Source organism: Echinops telfairi, unplaced genomic scaffold, assembly GCF_000313985.2.
Source record: "Echinops telfairi isolate 266 unplaced genomic scaffold, ASM31398v2 ScPeMD7_2010;HRSCAF=2546, whole genome shotgun sequence".
Classification (NCBI taxonomy): domain Eukaryota; kingdom Metazoa; phylum Chordata; class Mammalia; order Afrosoricida; family Tenrecidae; genus Echinops; species Echinops telfairi.
The window spans coordinates 18,163,587-18,191,357 of record NW_022105908.1 but is presented as its reverse complement, the minus strand read 5'-3'; the positions used below and the strand labels follow the sequence as shown (position 1 = coordinate 18,191,357).

The 27,771-nt window shown below is 53.5% G+C and overlaps 1 protein-coding gene across 1 annotated transcript in view; it reads left to right on the top strand.

The window, feature by feature from the left end:
• The window catches only part of NTN1 (netrin 1), a gene marked incomplete at its 5' end in the record, with an annotated part of 214,163 nt that overhangs the window by 146,518 nt on the left and 39,874 nt on the right, over nucleotides 1–27,771 (top strand). The window contains 2 exons of the mRNA XM_004713016.2: nucleotides 14,842–14,991; nucleotides 16,165–16,218. Of these exons, the coding sequence (XP_004713073.2) occupies nucleotides 14,842–14,991; nucleotides 16,165–16,218 (204 nt within the window). The remainder of the gene's footprint in view (nucleotides 1–14,841; nucleotides 14,992–16,164; nucleotides 16,219–27,771) is intronic.

Here is a 27,771-nt window from a genome sequence, read left to right as displayed (position 1 = left end):
AGTAAAGCGGGACACCATTGATAAAACTCATATCCTGGCAAAATAGCCACACAGCAGCCGAAAACCGTACACTCTAGCTTGTTGTGCACTTTCCAGAAATCGGGACTTTTTAAAAACGCTGCGGGACACGGGAAAAATTGTTAAAAATCAGGACTGTCCCGCCAAAAGCGGGACCTCTGGTCACCTTATTCTAACACAAGGTCAAGGCTGCGAACTGTGCTCCTTGAAGAATATGCAACGAGGGCGTCCACTTGCCCTTGGTGTTGGTCAGCGGAAGAGATTTGAGAGAAGGAATTTGTTAGTGATGGATTTGAAATGTCTGTATGGCTTTGTCGATAGAAACCAGGGTGCTTACAATTTTAAGGCTTACTGGGCAGTGCTGGGTGCTTGAGCCCGCAGCCTGATCTTACAGTGTCCAAATCAGGTTCGCCACTGCCAGGTTATGTGTGAACGTGTGGCCTAGGAGCATATGTGTGGTGTCGGCAGAGGTGTACACGTGTGTGTGAGAATGTGTATACATGCATGGTGTATGTTCACACCAGGTATTCATGCTCATGTGTGGAGCATACATGTGCATGGGTAGACTTGATCCACTGTGCTTTCAGGTAAAGCAGAGGTAGGAATCCGAGTTGGCCCCCTTTTGACCTTCCAGAGGCCAGCGTAGTATCCACACTGTGTGGAAAGATCTAGAAACCTCAGTAGAGTCCCTCCATGGACTGAGGTCCTTTCCACATTTCCATTTCCTTCCTAACTTTTTGAGGCTGTAGAGCAGGAGTCCTCAAACTACAGCCCGAGGGCCACATGTGGCCCGCCGAGGACATTTATCCGTCCCGCCAGGCGTTTTGCCCCGTTTGTTAACTTCAAAATAAGATGTGTGCAGTGTGCATAGGAATTTGTTCATAGTTTTTTTTTAAAGTATAGTCCAGCCCTCCAACGGGTCTGAGGGACAGTGAACTGGCCCCCTGTTTTAAAAGTTTGAGGACCCCTGCTGTAGAGAAAGGAGCTGGTCACCATAGGCAGGAAGGTGGCTGGAGCAGCTCCCAGCTTAGAGGACAGAGCCCCAGAACCCCAGAGGTGGACTGCATTGTGGTGTGGTTGAGATCAGGACCATGGGAGGGAGAACCTTCCCAGTGGGGGAAGATTCATGCTCCTGGTGCCCCCAGGAGCAATTCAAGTCAGGAATGTTGCAGTTGCAGCTTAGACTCCACATTTCAAGCCTATGGGGTGCTTGGCAGGCCACCTGGCCTGGCTGAACCTCAGTTTCCTCAGCTGTGAAACTGTGTCCAGGTTATCCGGCAGCTGGGGCCAGTCCCTCCAGCGTGGGCACAGCCTGTGTTGCATACCCTTTTGAAATAGTTCCCTGGGTCCTGGTTCAACAGGATGGCCCTTTGTAGCAGTGCAGGAGGGGAGCTGGGAGAGCCAAGAAAGCAGGTAGAGGTGGGAGCGTTGCCTGGACTGTACAGAGAAAGAGACCCCGGTCCCGAGGTGCAGCCCACATGCTCACTGCTCTGAATCAGAATCTCCCAGGCCTTATCCTGTGGCTCATTGCTGGGACAGCTGTGGTTACGGCCTTCCGTGGCCTGGGCATCATGCCCTCCTCCACCAGGTCCTCTCCCCTCCCCTAGATTCTGCACGGATATGCCTGGGGCAGGGGGTGGGCGGGTGGGCAGGAGTCTCCAGAACTTTGGCCTCCCCCCTCCCCGCCCCCAGGCTCAGCACCACAGCGGTCAGGACAGTCCACTGGGACTGGTGCCATGGGGAGAGCCAGGGACCACCCTCAGAGTGAGCTGTTTTGAAATGCAGGGAACTTGTGGCTTTTCAGACTGGAGTTCAAGCTCCACCACTGGGCCTGTGACTTACTCCTGGGAGCCTCAGTCTCTTCACCTGAAACCAGAGGATGATTCGGGCATACCAATCCCAAACCAAACCCGCTGCCGAGTCGATGCCAAGCGGCCATTTAAGACAGGGTAGAACTGCCCCTGTGGGTTTGTCTCCGAGATTGGAACTCTTCACGGGAGTAGAAAGCCTCGTCTTTCTCCTGAGGCACGACGGGCGTTTCCAAACTGCCGATTGTGGGTTGTGTCGTTAGCAGCCCCACACGTGTCCCTGTGTCACCGGGGCTCCTTAATACCAGCACTCCTCGGCGGCACCGTGAGCCCAGCTCCAGACCACCACAATGAAGCCGGACCTCCCCACAAAGAGCAAGTCTCTCGGGAATCTTTTGGCTTCGCCGCTGCACAGAAAAGTCATGCTGCCCTGTGTGTGTGCCGTGGCCCACCGAGTGCGATAACATTACACAAACGTTTGAAACGGGGTCAGAGCTACCGGCTGGAGACAGGGACACGCGGAGGAGTGCCTGCCATTGGAAACACGGTGCCAGCAGACTTGCTCAAGGCGGCGATCACCCACCTTTGCTTAGAAACAAACCAAACCAATCGCGTTATTCTGTGGATCGCCATCAGCAGGGTATACCAGTACCCCCTCCTGCCTCCCAGGGTGATGATGTTGATGCAGTACAGTGATGTCTGAGGAGTTTCCGGATGTTTATGATCCTCCCTAAACGCTAGCTGCTAGGATGATTTGTGCAGATGGAGGACAACAGGACAGCCGTACCATCTACCATGGGTTGATGGCAGACACGCCGTGTGGACGAGTCCAGTGCTTGGGAGAACTGCTGCCTGGCCCTCTCGCCCCAGGGCTCAGGCTCAGGCTCGGGCTTGGGCTATACTTTGAGTTCAATTCCCAAGGACCATGCAGGGCCTGGGGATTTGCCCTTAACACCCTTTCATTGGCTCACTCTCGATAAAGGATTTACACGCTTTGGTAGCAGGAATGAGAAATGAATTGGCGACAGAGCCGAGTGCAGCTGCTGCTTCACCGGGATCCCTGTGAGTCCGGTGAGGCTCTGAGAAGAGCAGGGAGGAATCCTAGGGGTACCCTCTCCAGGCGGCAATGCAAAACCAGATGCAGGGGCCAGAGCTGACCCTGCCCTCCTGCCGCACAAGACCGTGCACACATGCACTGAGACATCCCCCCCACAGACACACACACCTTCCCTTACAGACTCAGACACCCACACATCCCCACACACTCGAACACATCCTCCACAGGCACTCATAGAGACACATGGACACACACACACACACACACACACACACACACACACACACACGCAGGCACAGGGTCTGGCTCTGGGCACCATCTGTATGACCTGTGCCTTCGGCCTCAGCTGTGAAACAGGTGCAGGAAGACTCTAGTTAACCAGATCACTGAGGGTCAAATAACTCAGTGTGGGATTATGGCCGCCCCTCCCCCTTCCCTTCCTGCTGTCTGCACCTTGCTCCGAGAGTGGCAGGGGAAAGGAGGGGGACGTGCAACTTGAAACATTCATTCTTTTGTGCCTCGTTAGCAACTGCTGGGGGAGCCCGGCAGAGCTGCCCCGGGAGGTGACACAGACAGCTGACATGAAACCCCGGATTATCGTGGGTTTATGTGATCCTTGCTCCCTCGTTAGCATGGAGGATTGAAGAGGGGAGAGTGTGATGTAGTGGAGGCTGCAGGTGATCGAGGATATGTGGGGATTATCTCTCCCGGGCTCCCCCTTCACTCCCTCCTGCAGATGCACAGTGTGGTCACTGCGGCCAATTCCCTCGAGGAAAGGGCCGCCTCTCTGCCCTGAGTTATGTCCAAACGGCAAAAGCGACCATCTATCCGTCCATTTGGTACCTATGATTGAGTTCCTACTAGATGCTGGGTTCTGGGGTTACCGTACAGGTGGCGCAGTGGGTTCCACATTGGCCTGCTAACTGCGAGGTCAGCAGTTCAAACCCACCAGCCCCTCCAAAGGAGAAAGAGGAGGCTGTCTGCTCCCATCAGATACACAGTCTCAGCAACTCTTGAAGAGTAGCCCTCCTCTGTCCGATAGGCGCTAGGAGTCAGAATGGACTCAGTGGTAGGGGAGTATGATGATGATGATTGAATGTAGAGTCACTGGGGGGGAAGTTGACAATTAAGAAGCATCATAACAAGAAGATTGTCACACACTGTGGTGAGCTCGTGAAGTGGGAAGCCTTGAGCGGGGCTGGGTAGCGTCCTTTGAAGGGAAGATGCTGGAGAAAAGCCGGGGCGGGTGAGGAAGCTGCGAGAAGAACATTCTAGGTGAGGGAATGACTGACACCTGTCAAAGTCTGGAAGCAGAGGGCCTGGCGGGCCCTTGGTCTCAAGGCAGGTGAGGGAGAGAGAGGGCGTCTGAAGGTGGAGAGAGGACAGGGGCTCCTCCCTGGCGAGGAGGTGGGGCTTGATCCCCAGAGCAGTGGAAGCTACTGGAGGACTTCAGGAGAGGAGTGACATGCATCGTAAGGCTTACTTTTCTAGAAGCTCCTTCTGTAGGACAAATCATAGATGGGGAGAACAGTTTTGCAAATCATATGCCAGGAAAAGGACTTGAATCCAAAATATGCTGACAAGTTGCTGTGGAGTTGATTCTGACTCCTGGCAAGGCCGTGTGTGTCAGAGAATAACTGTGCTCCCTAGGGCGTTTCCTTGGCTGCTTGTCCCAGGCTGTGCACAGCACCCTGAGACTCCAGAATCAATTAAAAACTCTCTAGATTCAACAATAAGAAAACAAACATCTTAATTAGGAGTGGGCAAAACATTCAATTAGACATTTCATCAAGGATAGATGAATAGGAAATAAATGCATGGAGCCTCACTGCTCATCAAAGAAATGCAAATGAAAACCACCCAAAGGAGCCCTAGTGGCATCGTGGTTATGCATTGGGCGGCTGACCACAAGGTCGGCAGTTCGGAACCACCAGATGCTCCATGGGAGAAATGAGGCTTACTACTCCTGTAAAGAGTTACAATCTTGGAAAACTACAGGGTCAGTTCTACTCAGTCCTGTAGGGTCACTGTGAGTCAGCATTGGCTCAATGACCGTGAGTCTGGCTTTCGAGTTTATCAGATACCAATACCCACCTATTTAGAAGGTGTACAGAAAAAAATAAAATTTAAATTAAAAAAAAAGTGTACAGTAAAAAGTATTGGAGTTTCCAAATGCTGGCGAGGATACAGAATGACGGAAGTTCTCATACACTGCCAGTGGGAAGGCAAAATGGTGCAACCACTCTGGAAATCTACTGCCAATTTCTTTTCATGTTAAATATGCACTTATCATATGTCTCAGCAATCCCAGTATTTATTCCAGAGAAATGGATATGTAAATAGCAAGTCTCCCGGTTAAAAATGTCAGACTGACAGGACAATTTATAGGGTTGGACTAAGCCCTACTGGCAACAAAGTCTTCATCCCAGCCACCTTTCCGTGCTGCGGGTGCAGCTTGCAAGTCCTTGAAAAGACGTTGAGCCTTTTCTCGCACAAAAGCAAAGCAAACTGCTTCTGTTCTGATTTATCTATAAAGTGGCCTGAAGGACACACCTCAGAACAGATTATTATTCGTAACTTGGCACCGATTGCCTGTGTCCACCCAAAAGGGGGCTTTTTTAAAGTATTGAAAGCAAGGATGCTTCTTAGAGGACTAAGGCGCATCTTATCCAAGCCACAGTCTCATCGGCGTGTGGAAGTTTGACATTAAGTCAGAAAGATCCAAGGAGAATGGATGTATTGGAATGGTGGTGCTGGCGAAGAATCTCGAGAGTACCAGGGACTGCCGGAAGAACACCAGATCTGTCTTGGAAGAAGTCCAGTCAGCATGCTCCTTTGAGACAAGGACAGCGAGACTTCATCTCATGTACTGCGGACGTGTTATCAGGAGAGACCATCCCCTGAAAAAGGACCTCATGCTTGGTGCAGTCGAAGGGCAGCAGAAAAGAGGAAGACCTCCGCAAGATGGACTGGCACAGAGGTTGCAACAATGGGCCCGAACATAAGAACAACCGTGAGGATGGCGCAGGGCCAGGTGATGTTTCCTTCTGTCCTATGTAGGGTTGTGAGGAACCAATCTGGTGGCACCTGACAGCGACATAGCGACGTTACTCACTTGGCACAAACCAGGAACGATGCCAATGGCCACTGGCAGATGACGTGGTCTTGCTGTACACTGGAACTCAGCAACAAAGATGAACTGTTGATTCAGCCAGCAGCCCGGCCGATTTCCAAATGCATCGTGTGGAAGGGAAGAGACCAGTCTTCCAGAGTTACTTACTGTACAATTCCACTCATGAGACACTCTGGAAAAGGCACTTTGCCAATGTTTAACATGCTCTGCTGCTAACTGAGGAGGCCTGGTGACCTACTGCTTATGGGTTGGGTTGCATGGTTAGCAGTTCAAAAACCATTCACTCCTCCATGGAAGAATGATGAGACTCTCTACATAAAGATTTTGTCTTGTCATTGGGCCTCGACTCAAGTACTCCCTCAACGCAAGGACCCTTTGTTCTATTAAACTAGCACTCCATGATACTCACTTTCCCAACACGATCGCAGAAGACAAAGCGGGTGCATAAGCAAATGTGGTGAAGAGAGGTGATGGTGCCTGGCTATCAAAAGATATAGCATCTGGGGTTTTAAAGGCTTGAAGATAAACAAGCAGCCATCTAGCTGAGAAGCAACAAAGCCCACATGCAAGAAGCACACCAGCCTGTGTGATCATGAAGTGTCAATAGGATCAAGGATCAGGCATCATAGACCCAAAACAAAAATCATATCAATGTGAGGGGGTGGGGGGGCATGGAAAGTGGAGACCCAAAGCCCATCTGTAGACAATTGGGCATTCCCTTACAAAAGGGTCACAAGGAAGAGACAAGCCAGTCAGGGTTCTGTATCGCACTGATGAAACATACAAATTTCCTCTAGTTCTTTAGTGCTTTCTCCCCCCCCCCACCCCACTATCATGACCTCAATTCTACCTTACAAATCTGACTAGACCAGAGCATGCACACTGCTAGAGATAAGAGCTCGAAATACAGGGAATCCAGGACAGATAAACCCTTCAGGACCAATAATGAGAATAGAGATACCAGGAGGGGAAGGGGAAGGTTGGGGGCGGGGGAAGGGGGAACCGATCACAATGATCTACATATAACTCCTTCTAGGGGCATGCACAACAGAAAAGTGGGTGAAAGGAGATAGTGATTGGTCTAAAACATGGGGTGGAGGGGGGCCAGGATTTTTATAAATTATCAAGGGTACATGAGGGTGGGGAAGGGGAAGTGAGGAGCTGATATCAAGGGCTCGAGTAGAAAGAAAATGTTTTGAAAATGATGGTGGTAACGTATGTGCAAATGTGCTTGACACAATGTATGGATGGATGGGTGGTGATAAGAGCTGAAAGAGCCCCCAGTAAAATGTTTATAAAAAAAAAGATTTAGTCTTGGAAACCCACGGAGGCGGTTTCACCCTGTCCTACAGGGTCACCATGAGTTGGAATTGACTTGGTGAGTGTTTGAGTTTGGCTGCTAATTGAACATTTGGAGGGTTGAATTTGCCCTGAGGCACTTTGGAAGAACGCCCTGATAATCTACTTCCATATAGGATCCATGGTAACCCCTTTGGCGTGCAGCCCACTCTGCCATGCACAGTGGCCATGAGTTGGGCCATGAGTTTGGGTGTGCTGGCTGACTGGTTTTCTACTGCACTTCTGGAGACCCTGGGGGATGCGAGCAGGTGCATGCTGCAAGAATGGCAACTCAAACTCCCTCAGGTGACTTCGAAGAAAGTCTTGTTTACAAAGGTCACCGCCTCGAAAGCTCCCTGGAGGGAGCCCTTCCACTCCACACTTCTACTGCAACCCATGCGGTCACCAGGAGTTCGAATCAATGTGGTGGCAGTGGGTTTGGTTTCATTGGTTCAATCCGAGTCTAGGTTCGCTTTGCCAGGGCCCTTAGAAGCCCTCGTGGCTGAGTAGTGATCTAGTGCTGCTATTACGGAACAAGCGGTGGCTTTAACAAACAAGTGTATCCTGTTAGTGTTCAGGAGGCTTGAAAAGCCCCAGTTCAGGGCACCCGCACTAGGGCAAGGCTTCCTTTCTCGGTAGGCTTTGGGAGATGACGCTTGTCTCCTTCAGCATCTGCGGGCCTAGCCTCCCTTGGAGATCTACATGTGCCTTGGTGTCCATCTTCCCCAGGGTCTAGGAGGTTCTCCGTGCAGGTGCCCTGGGTCTACCGGATGTACTCTGCTCCCAGCTTTTCTTTCTTGGTACTAGTACATTCCCTTCTCGTTACTCGCTTCTTTCTCCTTGCAGCTCTTGTCAGCAGTTTGAAACCACCAGCCGAGACAGTTCTAGTGGGTCCTGTTGGGTGGCTCTGAGCCACAGTTGGCTAGATGGCAGTGAGTCTGGTTTTGAGAAGAGAAGCCGGTGACGCAGGCCCTTCCTTGGGGGAACGTCACTTGCACGGAATCAGGGCTGCCTTGAGGAAGGGAGGGAACACAAGGACAGGTGATAGCACTAAGCTCACGGCCGTTGAGTGAATGCCGATTCACGGCAGCCCCATAGGCCAGGGTAGAACTGCCCCCGTGGTTTTCTGAGACTGAACAGTCTAATCCTCTTTAGAATTAGTCCCTGCCATTGAGTGAGTCAATTTCGCTCGGAGCAACCCTGTAGAGGGTTACTGAGGCTGTCAATCGTTTGCAGCGGAAGCTGGCGGCCTCATTCTTTCTCGCAGGGAGCAGTGGGGAGGTTTGAACCGCCCTCCTTAGAGTTCCCAGCTCAGCACCTAACCCATAGCCTAACCCTGCCTCATGAAGCCCTGGCAGTGCCGTGAGCTAAGTACTGGGCTGCTAACCTCAAGGGTGGGGAGGCACACTCATCCCATGGAGAAAGATAAGGCTGTGTGATCCTGTGAAGATTTCGTGTCCAGAAGCCCAGAGGAGTAGAGCCCTTCTATCCTACAGAACCAACTGGGTGCCAGTGAGGTGGGACCCGCCTCATTCACCTGGGCAGGGAGGCTAGGGTTTATAGCACAGGACCCCGTTGAGGAGAATTCTATCAGGTCACATGGTGGAGGGCAATCCCACAATGCTGAGAATCATAGCCTAGCCAAATTAAGTTATTTTTCAAGGGGGGTGGTATCAATCTGGGCCCCCCCCCCCCCAGGATGTCCTGTTCCTCACAGTCAAACCAAGACCCAAACCAAAAGAGCTTGAGTCAGCTCAGGCAGAACATGGTGTGGGACAAATAGGTGTTCGAGGAAGGCCTTGTGTGCCCTGCAGTATAGGTAGTTCTTAGGTAGGATCCAACCAGGAAGGGTAGAGGGAGGGATGCCCCAGGGCAGCAGCCATCACCCCGGTCCCTTTGGAGCCTGGATGGATCCAAGCCCTAGCCTGATGGTTTGGATGTGACCAGAGGAGTACAGACCCCTGTCCTCACATGGACCACGGAGAGGGACCCGGAGGGGAGGACACTGATCCGGGGCCCAGTGTGATTCCCTGGCAGCAGGGGGCCGGGCCTGGCTCTCCTGACACCCATCTGAATCCGTTTGGGTCTCCTGAGGTGTCTGTCGCCATCTGATGACCCAGCGCGAGGATAGGCTGAGTGCTCCCTGCCTCATCGGGAGGGCCTCCAGCTGGCTGTGCCTGTGGGAAGCCTGACTCTGCCTCGTTCTCAGGGACCCAGGGCTTCCAACTGGTCTCACCTTGTTCTTTTTGGAAAGGCCTCAGGTAGCTTGTTTCCCAGGCCCGGGCACGGCCGACTCCATCTCCACGGGCGTGACCTCCATGGAAAGGACTGACCCCTCTGGACAAAGTGGCTGATTTCCAGGGAAACGGGAGTCGCCAACGTCACTTCCTCTGCTGGAAGTCATGGGGACCTGGCTCACGCTCTCACAAGACCTAGAAAGGCCCTCCCTCCCTCTTCACCACACCCCTGCAGAGAAGGAAACCTCATCTCCCGTCCACGCTCTCCCTAGCTCAGCCCCACTCCCACCCTTTGGGACTCTGATCGCCTCGCTATCCCGAACAAGTCAGCCCGCTGCTGCTTTTAGACCAAACTAAGAGAGGGCCCTGATTCAGGGGTAGAATGCTCACCTTCCAGACAGGAGACCCAGGTTCAGTTCCCCAGCAGGGCACATCATGCACTGCCACTGGCCACCGTCCTGGAGGCTTGCATGTAAACATGCGGCTGCACAGGTGCCAGTCGCCCTTCCAGATGAGAATGGACGAGGAAGAAAGGCCTGGCAATCGACTTCGAAAATAACCAGCCAGCGAAGACTCTCTGGATCCCAAGGGTCTGGCCAGCAACTGATTACGGGCGTGGTGCAGGCCCTGGTGGGGTTTTGCGCCCTTGTGGTGGGATCACCAGGAATCCAAGCCAACAACAGCAGGGGGCCACTGGTGGGAGTTTGTAGAATCTTGGGAGAAGGGCTTAGAAACTAAGTGGCTGGCACCCCCTCCCCTGGAATCAAACGATGGGCCCACAGGAAGTGCATGCAAGGGCACAGCTGCTCTGGCACTGCTGGGGATGCCCTCAGCCCCAGCAGATCTCAGATGCCCAAGGACAGCCAAGCCAGTCACCACTGCCTGGGAGTAGAGGGGGCAGTGTGTGAGAACAATAGCCCTGTCCTCCTGCGCTGTGCCCACATTCTGCCCTGGGCCAGCACCTGCCCAGGGAGGCGACCTGGGCCAAGGTGGTACCCGAGTGGGGCTTGGTTCTGCACTTCAGTAACTGAGCGACCGGTAGTGACCTCTTCCACTCAAGTCCAAGGATCCAGATATGACTGGTGCACAGCTGTGTCCCATCAGCACCAAAGGGAGAGTGTTTTGGCTCGGAGCTGTGGATTACCAGCAGGCTCGTGACGCCTGCCAAAGGAGGTCAGCCGGCATGAGCCTGGGAGTCCACATCCGCTCCTGTCCACGCCCGTGTGAAGTGGCCCAGGACAGCTGTGGCTCTCTGCTTTCACACGGGCAGCTTAGAGCTGTGTCCCGTGCTCAGTCACCCTTCCCATCATGGCGACAGGACCCTTGGTGGTTGGTGGGTTACATGTTGGGTTAACTGCAAGATCAGCTGTTCGAAATCACGGGCTGGTGCGAGGGAGAAAGTGGAGGCTTTCGATGCCCATAAAAGAGTTTCGGTCTCAGAAACCCTGTCGTATAGGGTCACTCTGAATTGGAATCAACTCTGGCAGTGAGTGTGGGTTTTTGTTTTTTTATATTTCAAGGAAAAGCCCTCGACTGGGTGGCACAAACAGTTAATGCTTGTGACTGCTGGCAGAAAAGCTGGAGAGTCGCATGGCACTTCCACGGGCACTCGGAAGAAAGGCCTGGGGTGACTGGCCTCACTGGAAGCCTGGTGGAGTGCAGTGCTGCTGTGGCCCACGTGGGCTGCCAGGAGGGGTGTCTGCTCCACGGCAATGGGAAATGAGGGGAACGTTCAAAGGCAATCCTCTCAGCTCCCCACTCTCACACCAGCCCTCCTCACCGTCATCATCTGCTGCACCCCAACATTCAAGGATGGACCTTCGGAGTTCTAGCATCTGTCTTACTATGAAGTTTATGTTGATAGGAAGCAAGCATAATTTCCTATTAAGTAGTCATATTCCTTCCATATGACATTGGGCTACTGTTGTTGCTACGTGCCTTCCAGTTGGCTCTGGTTCTCAGCCACCCCCTGTGACAGAAGAACTGCCCCCCATCGAGGTCCCTAGACTGTAATCTTTATGGTGTTGACAGCAAGGAGGTTACCTTGAGGACGAAGGTGCACCTCATTCAAGCGCATGTTGTCAGTCGCCTCCTATGCATGTGGAAGTTGGACAATGAATGGGGAAGACCAAAGAAGAATCGCCGCGTTGAGTGATGGTGCTGGCAAGGAACGTGGAAGCTACCGTGGACTGGGAACAGAACAAGCAAGTCTGTCTTGGAAGAAGTACAGCCAGAACGCTCCTTGCAGGCAAGGCTGGCAAGGCTTCATCTCGTGTCCTTTGGAGGTGTTATCAAGAGAGACCAGTCTCTGGAGAAGGACATCATGCTTGGTGAAGTAGAGAGGCAGCCGACCAGAAGACCTTTGACCCGATGGATGGACACAGTGGCTACAACAATGGGCTCAAACCTAAGAACGATTGTGGAGATGACTCAGGACTGGGCAGTGGCCTGTTCTGTTGCACACAGGGTTGCTGTGAGCCAGAACTGACTCGGTGGCCCCCGGCAACCATAACTATCTTTAGGAGCGCAGATGCCAAGTCTCTGTTCCCCATGGGCTCCACGGGCAGGTTCCAAGCACCAGCGCTTGGTTCAGCTGCCTGACACTGAGCCATGGTGTCACCAGGACTCCTTACGGGAGAGAAAGAGAGCGTCCTGAATCACGTCACCACACAGGCGGACCGCAAGAGCATCACTCTGAGCCGAACAAGTTGGTCACAAAAGGACAAATACTGCTGTGATCTCACTTACATGAAATAAGCAAACCGTATATACTCGAGTATAAGCTGACCCGAATATCAGCTGAGGCACCTAATTTTACCACAAAAACTGCATAAAAAATGTGCTGAAAAACTCGGCTTCTACACGAGCATATACGGTAGAAGCCGAAGATAATGAGCAAATCTCAAGGCTCAGAGGGAAGCTGAGTAAATGGGGGAGGGGGGGGCGTTGAAGTGGTCAGAGGTGGCGGGGTGATCCGGAAAGGGAGGGTGAGGAGGATTGCACCACTTGAAAAGTGTCCTCAGGATCACTGAATTGCACATGGACACATGACGGAATCTGTCTCTGTTGGCTTATGGGGACTTTGACCACAGTTTAAAGAAAGGGAGGGGGGCCGTGTGAACCCTGTCTGCTTGGGGCAATGCCATCCAGGCTGCCTGCTTGGGGTCCTGAGACTTGTCCCCTGTCCCCTTCCTAACCTGCCAGAGAGCACCCACCCCCAGGACCCTCACTGCCTCCAGAAGTTCTCCCCTGTCCAGACACACCTTCAACAAACAATTCCTCACATTCCTTTCCTGCCGGCTTCCCTCCCTCCCTCCCACCCTCCTTCCTCTTCCCACTTCTCATTAACCGGTTTCGGGCCCAGAGCCACCTGGGAGAGGCAGCATTTCCGTCGGCAGACTGCTGCCTTCAGGCTGGGCCGGGCTTGATCCTGTGTGATCCTGACACTCACTTATTTTCTTGGATAGTTCCCTCCCAAGGTCTCTTGGCCATCGAGTTGAGTCGGACCCATAGCGGCCCCATAGAGCAGGATATAGCTTCCCCTGGGGATTTCCGAGAACCCTGGGGGCATGGTGGTGGTGGGTGGGACTGCGAACTGCGAGGTCCGCAGTTTGAAACTACAAGCCGCTCCTGGGGACAAAGATAGGGTTTTCTACTCTAGTAAGAGGTACAGTGTTGGCCACTAACCAGGGCAGTTCTACCCTGTCCTATAGGTGAGTCCAAACCGACTGGACGGCAGTGAGTTCTTTCATTCCCTCCCATGTGGACTAGAAACGAATATCACCAGTGGTGATAGGACCCCTTCCTGGGGACCATCTCCTTTCTCTCTGGCTATGGGGAGGGTGGCTGAACATTGGCCTCCTTGGTCCTCCCTCCGACTTGAGCCCACTGCCTGGGGACACTCATGGCCACCGAGTCCATGCTGCTCATGGTGACCCTGTAGGACAGGGGAGAGCAGCCTCTGTGGGCTTCGGAGACTGTCACTCGACAGTAATAAGAAGCCTCGCCTTTCTCCCGAGGAGTGCCTAGTGGTTTCCAACTACCGACCTTGCGGCTCACTACCAAATGCATCAGCATGACGCCACTAGGGCTCCTCGCCCGGAAGCAGAGAGGCAGGGTGTAGGCGGGGATCCCACCGGTTGATGGAGTCAGTCCCTGGGTAGGTGGTGGGAACAATTAATACTCTGCTGCTAACAGAAAGGCTGCACCTCGGATCCCACCCAGAGGCCCCTGAGAAGAAAGGCATGGAGATCAGCCATGGAAAACCCCGTGGAGCCCAGTTCTACTCCGACACCTGCAGGGTTTTTAGGGGGCGGGGCTTGCTAGCATAGCTAGGCTTGCCCAGTGTCACCGTACTGGTGGGGAAATCTTCCCAGAGCCCTCTGGGATGAGGTACCGAGAACACAGGGAGGGAGGCAGCCTGGCAGGGTGGACCCCTCCTCTGCTCCTTTCAAATCTTGGCCAAAGGATGTGGAGCCTGCCCGTGACACGTCGCCCACCGGCTGAGACTGGGGGGCCTCGCTCAGCCCCAGCTGGGCCTGTCCCCTCTTCCCAGCCCCTGGGAGGGTCTTGTAAATCTCCCGTCTTGGTTCGCACCTTTAATCCCTGTGATTATAAATTGTAAATGACACCGTGCTACAGTTTATGGGTTTTTTGATCCAGAAGCCAGGCTGCTCTGGCTGCAAAGCAGGGTGGGAGGGCCAAGGGGAGCAGGAGGCGGGGAGGTGGGGGGCAGCAGCCAGGGGGAGCTGCATGCACCTCCCTGACCTGAGTCAGCCCCACAGCTCCACCTCACCCCGGAGCTCATGCGTCCCACCCAGAGAGTCAGGAGGGAGACCTGTGGGCCGAGAGGAGGGGTGGAGCCCCCTTTGCCGGGAGTGCGCACCTCCCCAGGCCGTCTCCTCCTCCCTTAGGGCTTGACTGTGCCCCTGCACTCCGGAAACTGTCTTCCAAGGTGGGCCTTCCTCTGGGCCTGCTGGGGGGCTCCCCAGCCTCACCCGCTGCAGACACAGCCCTTGCAAGTCCAGCCGCTTGGATTTCTGTCCCCATTTCCAGGGTGGCCAGGATCAGAGTTTCTGGAATGTGTGTGGGCTGGGCTTTGAGGCCACTGGGATGGGGTCCGTGGGGGCGCTTCTGGGTGGGGAGGACCTGGGAAGTGTGTGTTCCTGGCCTGACTGGTCTTTGGGTGTTTTTTTTGGTGGGGGGAAGTGTCTTTGCCCCTCTAACCCTCTCTCTGTGTCCTCTCCTCAGCTTGTGATTGCCACCCCGTGGGCGCCGCTGGCAAAACCTGCAACCAGACCACAGGCCAGTGTCCCTGCAAGGACGGCGTGACGGGCATCACCTGCAACCGCTGTGCCAAAGGCTACCAGCAGAGCCGCTCCCCCATTGCCCCCTGCATAAGTACGTGCCTCCTGGCCACCCTCTTTCTGTGGCTCGAGAATGGGGCTGAACCCTTTCAGGATGCTTGTCCCCTGTGTCCTCCTCAGTGCGGGTCTATGTCCAGTGCCTTTAAGGGGACCCCTGGGTGTGGGGAGGGTGTGTGTGTGGAGCTATAGGGTCAGCTGAGCCAGCCTGTGCTAGCAAACCTCTGTCCTCAGTCCAGGGTCACTTCCCAACTTCTGCCCTGACCCAGAACTTGGCCTGGCCCGGCCCAGGACTACTGCTGCTGCTACTGCCCAGCTCCCCACTTCCCCCCAGCCGATCAGAGTGGGAAGGACGGGAACCCAGAGGCAGTGAGGGGCGCTGGACAAGAGCTCCTGGGTTGGCACCCACTCCCCAGGGGACCCTTGAGTCTGTGGGTCATAGCGAGGTGGTGAGCCAGATGGCAGGCTCACACAGAAGGGTTCCAGTAGTTTACTGCCAGGAGCCCTGGGGGTGTGGTGGATAACCAGTGGGCTGCCAATCACAAGGTCCATAGTTCCAAACCACCATCTGCTCTGTGGGAGAAAGATGAGGCTTTCTCCTCTGATAAAGAGTTACTGTTTCAGAAAGCCACAGGGGCAGCTCTACCCTGTCTCATCCCTATCAGGTTGCTATGAACTGACTTGATACCAATGAGTTTCGCCTGAGGTGAGAATTAGCCTGGATTGGAAGCATCTAGTCTGGTGGTTTATCGACCACAAGCCTGGCCTTACCTTGGGGGTTCCTTCTGCCAGGCTGACCTCGTCTAAGAAAGGGTGGGAGAAGCAGTGGCTCCCAGCAAGCAAGGCCGGCCACAAGGACACGATTTGCCTCTCAAGACCAAGGCTTGGCAAACTCAGGCTCCTGTGAGCATCCCCTATCACAAGCTCCTTCCTGCCAAGGAGCCGGGGTGGTTCTCCAGGTGCCAGCGTGCTGCCACCGCCTCTCTGCATCCAGCCCCGCCAGCAGCCAGCCGGAGGGACAGTGCCAGCACCCTGGATCCCCTGGACCCTGTTTCTGGGGCCATCCTGCTCCCTGCCTGTGCGAGCTGTAGATTAGGCAAAGGAGACAGGGCCCCAGGCAGGCTGACACAGGGCTCAGACTCTGTAAGATCACAAATAACATCGGCCAACCTTCTTCTCTCTTCTTCCCATGACCCTGAACCTCACGAAGAGATTCCCGTCGCCCCGCCGACCACAGCATCCAGCAGCGTGGAGACGCCTGAGGGTAGGTCTCCCCTTTGCTTCTCATGCCTTGCCTTCCCTGTGTGATGGGGAGTGGGCGTGTTGGGGCTGGGTGAAGGACCCTCTTAGAACGGACAGACATCTGAGAAAACTGCCATCTTAGCCCAGTGGAATGGTGCCCCGGGGCGCTGAGGGAGAGAAGGGTTGGATCCATGGAGTGTTTTTATCTTTCAATGTTTTTTGATGACTCCACCTTTTATTCCAAGAATGAAAGGGTGGGTTGGTTTGTGTTCGTTTGTTTTGTTTTGCAATGATGTTGGAAGCCATGCCTCTCTCCCAAGGTCACCGAGCAAGACATGACTTAGAAGCAGGCACTGGTTCCCATAATGATTCACTCACCCAGAGAAGGAACAGGGCAGGGGCAGTCTCACCGGAGGGTCTCAGTCCGGCCCAGGGGTCTCACTCTGCAGGTGAGGTAGGGCTGGTGATTGCACCCCTCTTCCATGCTGCAGTTGGGGGGATCTCCTTCCCTACCCACTCCTCAGGAATAGACAGAAGGGGTTGGCTGTGCATCATGTAACACACATGTGTAAGCAGGAACCAGAGAGGGTTTACTGTGTTTCTAGACCAGGGAGGGGATTTCTCAGTGTCTTAGGCTGGGTTCTCTAAGGAACCCAAACTAGTGACATTTATTTATAGAAAGACATTTATATCAGGAAAGTGGCTCACTCAGTTGTAGAAGCAGGAAGGTTCAAGTCCAGGTGAGTTCTACGTCTGTGGGTCAGATGGTAGCCTGGTAAGGACTTCTCTTGACTCACATAGCTATGGAGGCTACAAGCTGCTGGTTGGGGGGACACATGAATCTAAGGTCAGCAAGTCAGATGGCAGGCGGCCGGAGTCACCCAGGATTGGCAGGCCTTTGACTCAGATCCACAGAACCAGAAATCAGCGAGTCCGATGCAGGATCCAGACCCAGCAAAAGAAAATCCAGCAAGCTTTTCCACAGTGTCTCCTCTATTGGAAGCAGGCCACACTCCCGAGGAAGCGTCCTTTCAGTTGATTGGGTCAGGGCTGTGACCTCAGTGAGGGTGTTGCACCACCCCCTAACCTTCTTACAACCGATTGACTGCTCATAACAGTTCCCATTATGGAGCCGATTGCATTATGTTAGGCCATACGAAGCCTTAATCGCCAAATCACGAGAATGCTGGCCCAGCCAATGGACACACGACTCACCTATCATACCCATTAGGGAGAAGGAGCTTGGAAGCAGAGAGAGATGGGAAACCCCACGGAGAAGATTGAGGGGGATGCAACACCCTCACTGAAATCACAGCCCCGACACAACCAACCGACGCGTGGCTGTCCCCGCGTGCCACACGTGGTAACGTTCTTGGCAGCCGTTGGAAAGCCCACCAAAGATACCTGGAAGCTAGACACATGAAGAATCGACCTCTGATCAATGTGGGGCCCAGTTCTATTCTGACAGAGATGGCATCGCCGATACTAAGAGAGAGAGACAGAGAGAGAGAGAGAGTAACTGGAACTTGGTGTCCCTCGTTGTGCATGTGGACCCCAAACCACAGCAGGATTAGCAGCACCTGTGACCTGGCCTCCAGTAAAAATCACAGCGATTTCCACGCCCCACTCTAGCTGTTGCCGAGACCATGAAATACTGTCCGTGCTTGTTAGCTCCCCACAGTTGCAGTCACTGTTGGGCCCCCGGTTAGATCTTGATTTATAATGCCTTCATAAAGCAGGGAGGACCTAGTGTCAGGGTGCCATAAATCTGAGTTTTAAGAAAAGATGTGAGTAGGTGTAGTTCAATGGTACTGGTTTCCTTTGTCGTCTGTGTACTTTGTTTTATGCGTTTGAGCATGTGATTCGTTTTTTAAAAAGGAATTTTTTTATTGTGAATTAGTGGGGGGGGGGGATTACATTTCAGAGTATTCTGCGTTCAACAGTTTAAACCGCTCATCAAACTCCACTCTTGTTTTCTACCCACCACCTCCCCTGATTTCTCTTTCCCCTTTGTTCTCCTTTACGCCCAAGTCTGTACCTGTCAGTCTTTAGTCCATTGCATCATCTCCCCTCCCGGGAGCCCTCAAATCTGTCCCTTGGGTCTGCCAGTTTGTGTCTTGGTTTTTACCCTGATGCTAGTGGTCTCAGGAAACATTTGTCTTCTGATGCCTGACTAACTTCACTCTGTGCAATGCTCTCCAGGTCCGTCCATGATGTGAGGTGCTTCCTGGCGCCACCATTGCTTTTTCAGCGATGCATAGTATTCCATTGGGTGTATACACCGTTTCTTTAGCCAGGCTTCTACTGATGGGTTTGGGGGCTGTGTTCAACTTCTTGCTATGGTGACCAGTGCTCCCATGTTCATGGGAGCACATGCATCTCTCTCTGTGTGTGTCTCTTACTTCTTTAAGGCACAGACACAGAGGAGGCATGGTGGGGCCAATGGGATTTCAATACTCCGCTGTTGGAGGTAGTGCTATGGTGCGTTTCATATTGGTTGTACAGAGAAGACTGTTTTAAGAAGGAGACCGTGGGCTTTACCAGGCTGTCAAAGGGGTCTTTGGCACAGAAGGGGGCACGTACCCCCGGTGTGGAGTGTGCAGAGGGCATCCGGCCTGGGAATGGGCATCGAGCTTAGACCCAGCCCGCATGGGTAACACTTCTGTTAGTCTCCACTCAGGAGGAGGCTCCTGAGCAGGTGCTAATGGATACTTGGAGCTCCCTCCCCCAAGATGTTTTTTCCTTTGTCGGTGACTTAACATTCCCAGCTCTTTTTTATTGTGTTTCTAAGTCCTCTCGTTATGCCATACCTCTAAAAACATCCCCGAATCTGGAGCTGGCTGTCCGTAACCCCAATGCCAACAAAAGCAAGTGCCACGGGTCCATTTGGACTCATGGGGAAGCCCTGGTGTGTCGGGACAGAACTGTGGTCCCATGGGAGCGGACCACCAGGCCTTTCTTCTGAGGGGCCTGTAGGGGCCACTAGCCTTTCAGTTCATGGCCACTTGTTGGCACCACCCAGGGACCAATAACAAGGACCCCTATAAAGTGCTTTCTTAGCAGTGGGTGCTAAGTGAGCAGGTGCCTGGTCCTTTGGCCCAGCCCTGTCTGGCCTTCTCTGGGGGCTCTCGGGATGCCCCTCCCGCCATCTCTCTGGAGAACACAGGCCCTCCTAAGACCCAGCTGCTGGCCTGTGTCGGCCTCCCACCATCACAAAGAGGCAGAAGCGGCCTTGTCTCCGCAGCCCTGGACATGGTGGGCTCGGGGGCAGGTCCTGAAGCTGCTCAGTGCTTCCCAGCCTGTGGGTGCTTGCAGTGTGCTGTGTTTGTGGAGGCCTGCCTGTGTGCTTTTGCTGGCACTGCAGGAAGGAGGTGCAGGGATACAAGGTAAACCGTGAGTTTGTTCTGAAAGCTGACAGACGTTGCATCCCCCCCTGAGCCCCACCCCTCGAAGGGCCAGCTCGCCCAGGGAATGTGTTCACCTGCCCATGAAGGTGGCGACTGGTCTACCATGGAGCAGGGGGCAAGGAACATTATGCTGTGGGTGGTCTAAGGAGAGGCTGGGATTGGGGGTAGGTGGTGGTGGAGGTCAAGACCACCCACCCAATAGGAATTGTGCTCAGAGTTCCCCTAGCACACACCCACGGGGTGGTTGGAAAGACCTCTGTGGTCAGCAGTGGGCACAGCCTAACACCACTTTCTTCCCTTGGAGGCCTCTGGGAAGCGGGCTGCTCCTGGGCCCAGGTACAGGATCCATCAGTGCTCCCAGGAGAAAAGGAACCGTGGGGACCACAGAGGAGGCCACTGGAGGGGGATAGAGCCCCTGGCCATGCAGGGACTGCTGGCCGCTTGAAGGAGGGGGCATAGTACTTGACCAGCGCACTGGCTCCCAGAATATGGGCTGAGACAAGATGCCAGGCTCTTTCCCTCCCCAGCATGGGCCAGTGAGGTCCTGAAGGCCCTAGATAGGTATTATCCCAAGGACAGATTGGGTCAGACCCATACAGAATTAAAGTTAAATAAATCCCAGCTAAATGAAAGAGGAGGTAACCTTTGTACAGTGTTCTCTGTATCAGGCTCTGGCCTGACTGCTTTACACTGGTAACGATTTCATCAGCTTTTCTCCCACGTGAAGTAAGTACAGAGTGTCCCGTCTTCCCTCCGCGGGGCCTGAGGCCCTGAGTTTAGGAAACACTTACAAGCAGCTGGAGTCTTGGTGGCTCAGGGGTTTCAGGGATTGGACTGCTGCCTGGAAGGTAGAGGTTGGAATCCTTCGGTGGCTCCGAGGGAGAACGAGGAGGCAGTCTCCTTCCATAAAGGTTTCAAAAAACAACCCTCATTGCCATTGAGTTGATTCTGATTCCTAGTGACCCTAGAGGGTGGGGTTGAACTGCCCCTGTGGGTTTCGGAGACTAATTCTTTACAGGAGTGGAAAGCCTCGTCTTTCTCCCATGGAGCAGCTGGTGGTTTTGAACTGTTGGCCTTGTGGTTAGCAGCCCAAGGTGTAACCCACTATGCCACCAGAGATCCCCAGAGAGAGTCCAGTCTTAGAAACCCACAGGGGCAGTTCTACTATAGGCCTGTCGGGTTGATAGGAGTCCGAACCTGCTAGACAGCCATGGCGTGGGAGCGAGCAGTGGTCCTGGATTCTAACGCAGGTTGCCTGGCCGTCCAGTCTGTGAGCGACACTGACCACCATGTCCTTCTTTCCAGAGGCAGAAGGTTGCTCACTCCATTGCCGGTGCGTTTGGCATCCCTGCCCCCACTGTGTGGGCTCACCAAACCAGGCTCACTGCCACGGAGCCCATACTGACTCCTGGTGAGCCCCTGTGGTTTCCGAGACGGTAACGATTTACAGGAGTAGAAAGCCCCCCTTTCTCCCACAGAGCTGCTGGTGGTCTCAAAGTGCTGACCATGCCCAGCTTGTAACCACTATACCCCCCTGGCTCACAGGAAGCCAGAGAAAAGCTGGAGTTTTCTGCACCTTGGTCTTCTGCTCTCCCTGGGTGGTGCAAATGGTGAACGTGCCCAGCTGCTGACCGAAAGGTGAAGTTCAAGTCCACTTGGAAGTGCTTCAGCAGAAAGGCCGGCAAGCTTCTTCCCCAAAGCCAGCCATAGGCAGCCCTATGGAGGCCAGCTCTGCTCTGACACGCAGGGAGCCGTGCAGAGAGGAGTGGGGACCCATGTGGCCCCTCCAGCAAAACCGTCCTCAGCTCTTGTCAGGGGGGTTGGCTGTTCGGACCATGAGACGGGACAATCTGAGGCCGTCCGTTTGGGGCATAGGCAGGCCACTTAGCTGAACTTACTGTTCTAGTCATCAGGGCCCGCCCTGCTTCAGGTGGGATGGATGAAGTCGCTAGTCCAAGAACAGAAATGGTGTGTGAGGCTGGGTTGCCTAGAGAAATAGAACCAGTGATACTCATGGATGGATGTGAAATAACTGTATCTGGATGGATGTGAAATAACTGTATCAAGGAAGAAACTTACATCAAGAAGGCATCCTGTCCCAGTCCGCCTCCAGTCTGTGGGTCTCAGGCTAGCCAGAGCCTTCTGCAGACTCATGCAGTTGCCGGCCAATGAGCAGGAAGGTGAAGGCCGGCGGTCGGCAAGTTGCATGGATCCCAGGTCGGGGGGAATCTGGGTGGGTGCAGACAGCTCCCAGGGTCAGCAGCCCACATGGGGCTGCCTCTGGAGGCAGACACTGAATCCAAGCTGGGGGAAGGTGACAGGCACGAGAGGCCACACCCCCAGGGAGGCGCCATCAGGCTGACCTGAGTGATCAGGGTGGACTCCCACCCCTACTTTCACACAGGTTCCAGTTGACAGAAAATCTAACTGGTAAGAGGCTTCTTCAAGGAGGCCGTCATGAAACTTAGCATCCAGAGGCCTGTGATTCTTCTTCCTCTCAGTGGTAACCGGCTACGAGACTGTCATGTTGGGCTAAAGCACAGGAGTCGGGGGATACACTTGGCCTGCTGAACGTGCTCAATAAATGCCCTTCATTTTTATGCGAGTGGAAACCAAAGCTCAATTCCAACAGCCCCAGAAATATCAGACATACAGGAATGACGGTAGCAATGGAAGTGCAGAATGTGCCTGGAGACAAAGATACTGCTTTTCCCGGGACCTTAAAGAAGCCTGGAAAAGGTGGATTGCCCTTCCTTATTCTGGGAAAGAATAAAAATGGGAAACTTCTGCACCTCAAAATATCTATAAACAAAATAAGAGGCTTTATAAATATGAGCCGAGAAAGCCACTGGCAGGCCACAAAATATCCCCAGTTAATAAGAAAGTTTACAATCAATAAGGGAGAGAGACCCTATCACAAAAATAGGCTAAGATGAACTAGAAATTCAGACAAGAGGAAATGAACATGGCATTAGGGATATCGATTAGTACTGTTGCTAATAATCAAGGTCAGCCACTTGTCTGTCAGCTTGTCATACGGTGATGACTTGTGATGATTTGCTGTGATGCTGGAAGCTATGTCACTGGTAGTTCACATGCCAGCCCGGTCACTCCAGGTGAACAGGTTTCAGCCGAACTTCCAGACGAAATAGAGGCTACAGAGACAGTGCAGAAGATCAAAGATCGTGGCCTTCCATGTGAATTACAACTCAATGTACAGAAAGCCAGAAACCTCACAACTGGACCAGTAGGTAACAGCGTGATAAATGGAGACAAGATTGAAGTTGTCAAGGATTTCCTCTTGCTTGAATCCACAATCGATGCTCGTGGAAAGCGCAATCAGAAAATCAAACAGCACAGCGCATTGGGTAAATCTGCTGCACACGATCTCCTTAAAGTATTGAAGAGCGAGCGAGGTGTCTCTTTGAGGAAGGAGGTGTGCCTGGCCCAAGTCACGGTATTTTTCATCGCCTTCTCTGCATGTGACAGTTGAGCCTTGGATAACGAAGACCACAGAAGAATCAATGCATTTGAATCATGGCGCTGGTGAAGAATATCGGAAGTCCCACTGACTGTCAGAATAACAAACACATTTGTCTTGCAAGAGATATAGCCAGAATGCTCATTAGAAGCCAGGATGTCTGGGGTCTCAAAGGCTTGAAGGTAAACAAGCGGCCATCAAGCTCAGAAGCAACAAAGCCCACGTGGAAGAAGCACACCAGCCCATGCGATCACGAGGTGTCGAAGGGATCAGGTATCAGGCATCATCAGAACAAAAAATCTTACCATAGTGAGTGAGGAGGGGAATACAGAGTGGAGACCCAAAGTCCATTTGTAGACCACTGGAGATCCCCTTGCAGAGGGGTCTCGGGGAGGAGACGAGACGAGCCAGTCAGGGTGTGATGTAACAACGTTGAAAAATACAACTTTCCAATAGTTCCTAAATGCTTCCTCCTCGCCCCCACTATCATGATCCGAATTCTGCCTTGCAAGTCTGGCTGGACCAGAGGATGTACACTGGTACAGATAGGAACTGGAAACACAGGGAATCCAGGGTGATGATCCCTTCAGGACCAGTGCAGTGAGTGGCGATACTGGGAAGGTAGAGGGAGAGTGGGTTGGAAAGAGGGAACCTATTATAAGGAACTATATGTGACCTCCTGCCTGGGGGACAGACAACAGAAAAGTGGGTGAAGGGATACATTGGACAGGGAAAGATATGACAAAATAATAATTTATAAATTGTCAAGGGCTCATGAGGGAGGGGGGAGCGGGGAGGGAGGGGAAAATGAGGACCTAATTGGGGGGGGGGTTAAGTGGAGATGAAATGTTTTGAGAATGATGAGGGCAAGGAATGTACAAATGTGCTTTACATAATTGATGTGTGTATGGATTGTGATAAGAGTTGTATGAGCCCCTAATAAAACGATTTTAAAAAAAAAGGTTCAAAAGCAAATTTACATAGAGATTTAGATTTGTAGATGGATAAATTGATACATGTAAGCTGGGCTTTCAAAGAATGTTTTCTTATTCCTGTTCACTACAGGAACATTTTTGTAAAAATAATAATTTTTCTTAAAACAGTGGGGGAGGGGGGAAGAAGCCAGCACGGTGAGAGTTCCTCTTCTGTTGTTTTGGACACGTTAGCAGGAGAGACCAGTCCTGAGAAAGGATGTCAGGGAGTAGGGCAGAGGAAAAGAGGATGGCGTTCTTCCTCGGTGAGGCGGGCTGACACCATGGCTGCTACAGGGCCTCACACAGAGCCCTTGTGAGGAAGTTTCAGGACCGCTCAGTGCTTTCTCCGTGGTGCATAGGGTTGCTGAACTGGATCCGATCTGATGGCACTTAGCAGCAATCACAGTCATCAGGGAAAGAATCAGGGTACACTTTTTAAAAGCCTGTAAGGTCCCCAGGAGCCCTGGGGTGCTATGGGTAAAGTGTCTGGCTGCTGACTCTAACCCACTAACCACTCCGGGGGAGAAAGATGAGGCTGTCCGTGCTCAGGAAGATTTGCAGTCTCAGAAACCCCGCAGAGTGATTGTACCTTCTCCCATACGGGTCACCACGAGTCAGAATCAACTCGACAGCAACGGTTTGGCTTTTTGGTTATGGGTGGCACAGATGGTTTGCCTTGGGCTGGTCACTAAAAAAGGTGATGGCTCAAACTCACCCTACGGCACCGCGGAAGAAAGGCCTGGCATCTGCTTCAAGAAATACAACAGCCAAGAAAGCCCTAGAGAAGAGCTCTGCTCTGACCCCTGGGGTTGGAGCTGACCCGAGGGTGCCAAACTGCAAGAACCTCAGATAGGGACGATTGAGCATCAGAACAGAAAGTTCATTGTGGGAAAAACATGAAGCAAACCCTCTGATCCCAGACCACTGCCATTGAATCGGTTTCTCCTCGTGGGAGCCACGTGTCCTTCAGCGTAAAGCTGTGTCCCAAAGGGTTTCTCGGTTCTCATCTTAATGGAAGCCGATTGCCTGGCCTTTATTCTGTGGTGCAGCGGGGCGGATTTGAACTGCCCGTCTGCAGGTTCCCAGCCAAGTGCCCGCTGTTGGGATCATAGGACCTTTCTGCTCTGTTGAGGATGGGTTGAGATGCTTGCAGTTTCTGGCAGCTACAGGAGTTAACCCAGCTGGCTGTTCACCTAACTGCTGGCGGTAGGAGCCCCCTCAGAGCCTGGTGCGTTCCTCTCCAAAGCCCAGCCAGCCATTGCAAGCCTCTGTGGAGCCGAGTTCTCTTTCACACACACACAGGGCACCATGACTCAGAAACAGCTCGGTGGCAAGCAAGATTTCCTGGCTGTGCCCAGAGTCTTTTATAGCTGGTTGATTCCGTGGCTCAGTGATTAAAACATTGTGCTGTCCTCTAAGCATTCTACTTAGAAATACATCTTCCCAGGTATGGACTGCTTTGGAGGCTCGAAGGGGCAGGAAGTGACCACGGTTTTGAATGGCTGACCTTGCAGTTAGCAGCCCACGGTGTAACCGCCAGGCCCCTTTGAGGTCCCTTGCTATGAGGGCTGCCTGTGCGCCATGGGGGCATCGGGGTGCTGGCCAGTAGATGGCATTGTCCTGCCCTCTGGCCGTACCTGATCCTCTAAATCACCGGTTCTCAACCTGCAGGTCGAACGACCCTTTCACAGGGTCGCCCCATTCATCACAGTAGCAAAATGACAGATATGAAGTAGCAATGAAATAATGTTGTGGTTGAGGGGTCACCACCGCATGAGGAACTGTATGAAAGAGTCTCACCATTAGGGAGGTTGAGAACCACTGTTCTAAATCCTCTCTGGACACTGCCACACGTCCCCCGGGGACAAACCCACTGCCGACTGAGCAGCTGTGACACGGGGCCCATGTCCCCACCACTAGACGCTCGTGCCCGGAGACTGACCTGAGGGAACATAGCCTTTTCCCAGCACCCGGGGCCTGCTCGAAGTTCCCTGGCTGCAGACCAGACAGAGCCCATGTGGACTAGGCTGAACCATGTGGAATTGCCAATATTTGCCCGTTTACAACCCACGTAACTAGCAGTTTCATATGGTGCAACTGAATGTCAGCTTCCCCTTGGCCGGGAGCCCCTGCTTCTGGGAGACCTTTGTGACTCTGTCTTTCCTCCCTGGGTCTCCCCCCGCCCCCAGCCCTCCCTTACTCCCTGGCCTCCTCCTCCCCTCCCGTTCCATTCTCCCAGCTTTTCTACCACCCCGGCTAGGGGCTGCACAAAGCGCCAGGGCAGAGGTCAGGCTGAGGGTGAGCAGGGGCTAGGAGAACGCACCGCCCCTACCCTGTGGTCAGGAGCTCCTGTCACGCCCCCACCCCACCCCCCCAGAGCACAAAGGGAACCCTTTGCACTGTGGGTTTCAGGACCCCATTGTCCCCCTGTCGGGGGCCTTGCAGGTGAAGCTGCAGGCCGCCCAGAGGGGACAGAAGGATGGGCCCCAAGGCTGTTCTTGGGAGCTCTTCCCAGTGGGGCTGATGGGAATGAGAAGTGGCAGGTGTCAGTGAGAGGGTCAGGGTCCCCAGGGCCCGCCCTGTGTCTCACAGCTGCCACGGCATCCAGAGGCTGTGAGAAGGGGGCTTGTGGGCCGCAGAGCTGGACTGAGGCAGGCATGTTGGTACAGGGACCATCCAGGGCGGCCTCTGCCCACCGATTGCTAGGGAACAACTCCCCCCGTGCCCCCAAAGGGACTCCCCTGCTGAGGTCCTAGGCTGGGCTGTGATGGGGAGGGTCGCACAGTGACCGGAGCTGAGCTGGTACCATGTCCTGAAGACCTTCAGCACACAGCCCCCAAACCTGGAGGAACTAAAGCCACCCCACCCCCCACCCCCAGCCCCAACAACCCCAGGGGTGGGGCGAGGGAGTAGCATTATGCCCGCTCTGAAAGCACGCTAAACTTCAAGCGATCCAAACACCCACAACCAGGGCGAGGCCAACCTCAGGGACCATACACTCCACCTCCTCCTGAAGCTCTTGAGTTTTGAGGACTGCCTGACCTTCACCCACACCCCAGACAAAGTGTCTCCGGCGCTGTCTTCTCACTGTGAGGAAGGGCACGGGCTTGGCCATCTGTTGGAGATCCCCCTCCAGTTCAGAATTACTGGCTCTCAGAGGGAGTGCTGCCAAAGATTGGCTTGGAACTGTGGTCCCTCACGGTGCTGTGGGGGTAAGTGTTGAGCTGCCACCCTCAAGGTTGGTCGTTCAAATCCCCCAGCCACTCAGAGGAACAAAAGTGAGCCTATAGGTTCCCAGAAAGCTTTCTAGTGTCAGCAACCTTACGTAGGGTGGCCGTGAATCCGCACGGCGTTTGGTGTGGAGTTTGGGTGTGGATTACCTAGTCTGCCTGCCTTCCCAGTCTCTGCTGGGGCTCTCTGCACCTCTCAGCAGCTGGGGCATAGTACCCAGGGAATTGCCTGGGGCTTTCTTCAGGACAGTGCTGGGGGCATCGTGGGGAGATTTGGACCAGCAAGGGTGCTAGCCCCAGAGGAATGAAGAGGAGAGGCGAGGAGGGTGGGATAGTGGCTAGGCTGTTTCCTGGGAGATACATACAAGGGGCCTTCAAAAAGTTCATGGATTTTCCCCAATACATTTTTCTTTTATGTTTTTTCCTTCTTTTTTTCTATCTTCCTTGTTCTCTCTCTCTCTCTCTCTCTCTCTCTCTCTCTCT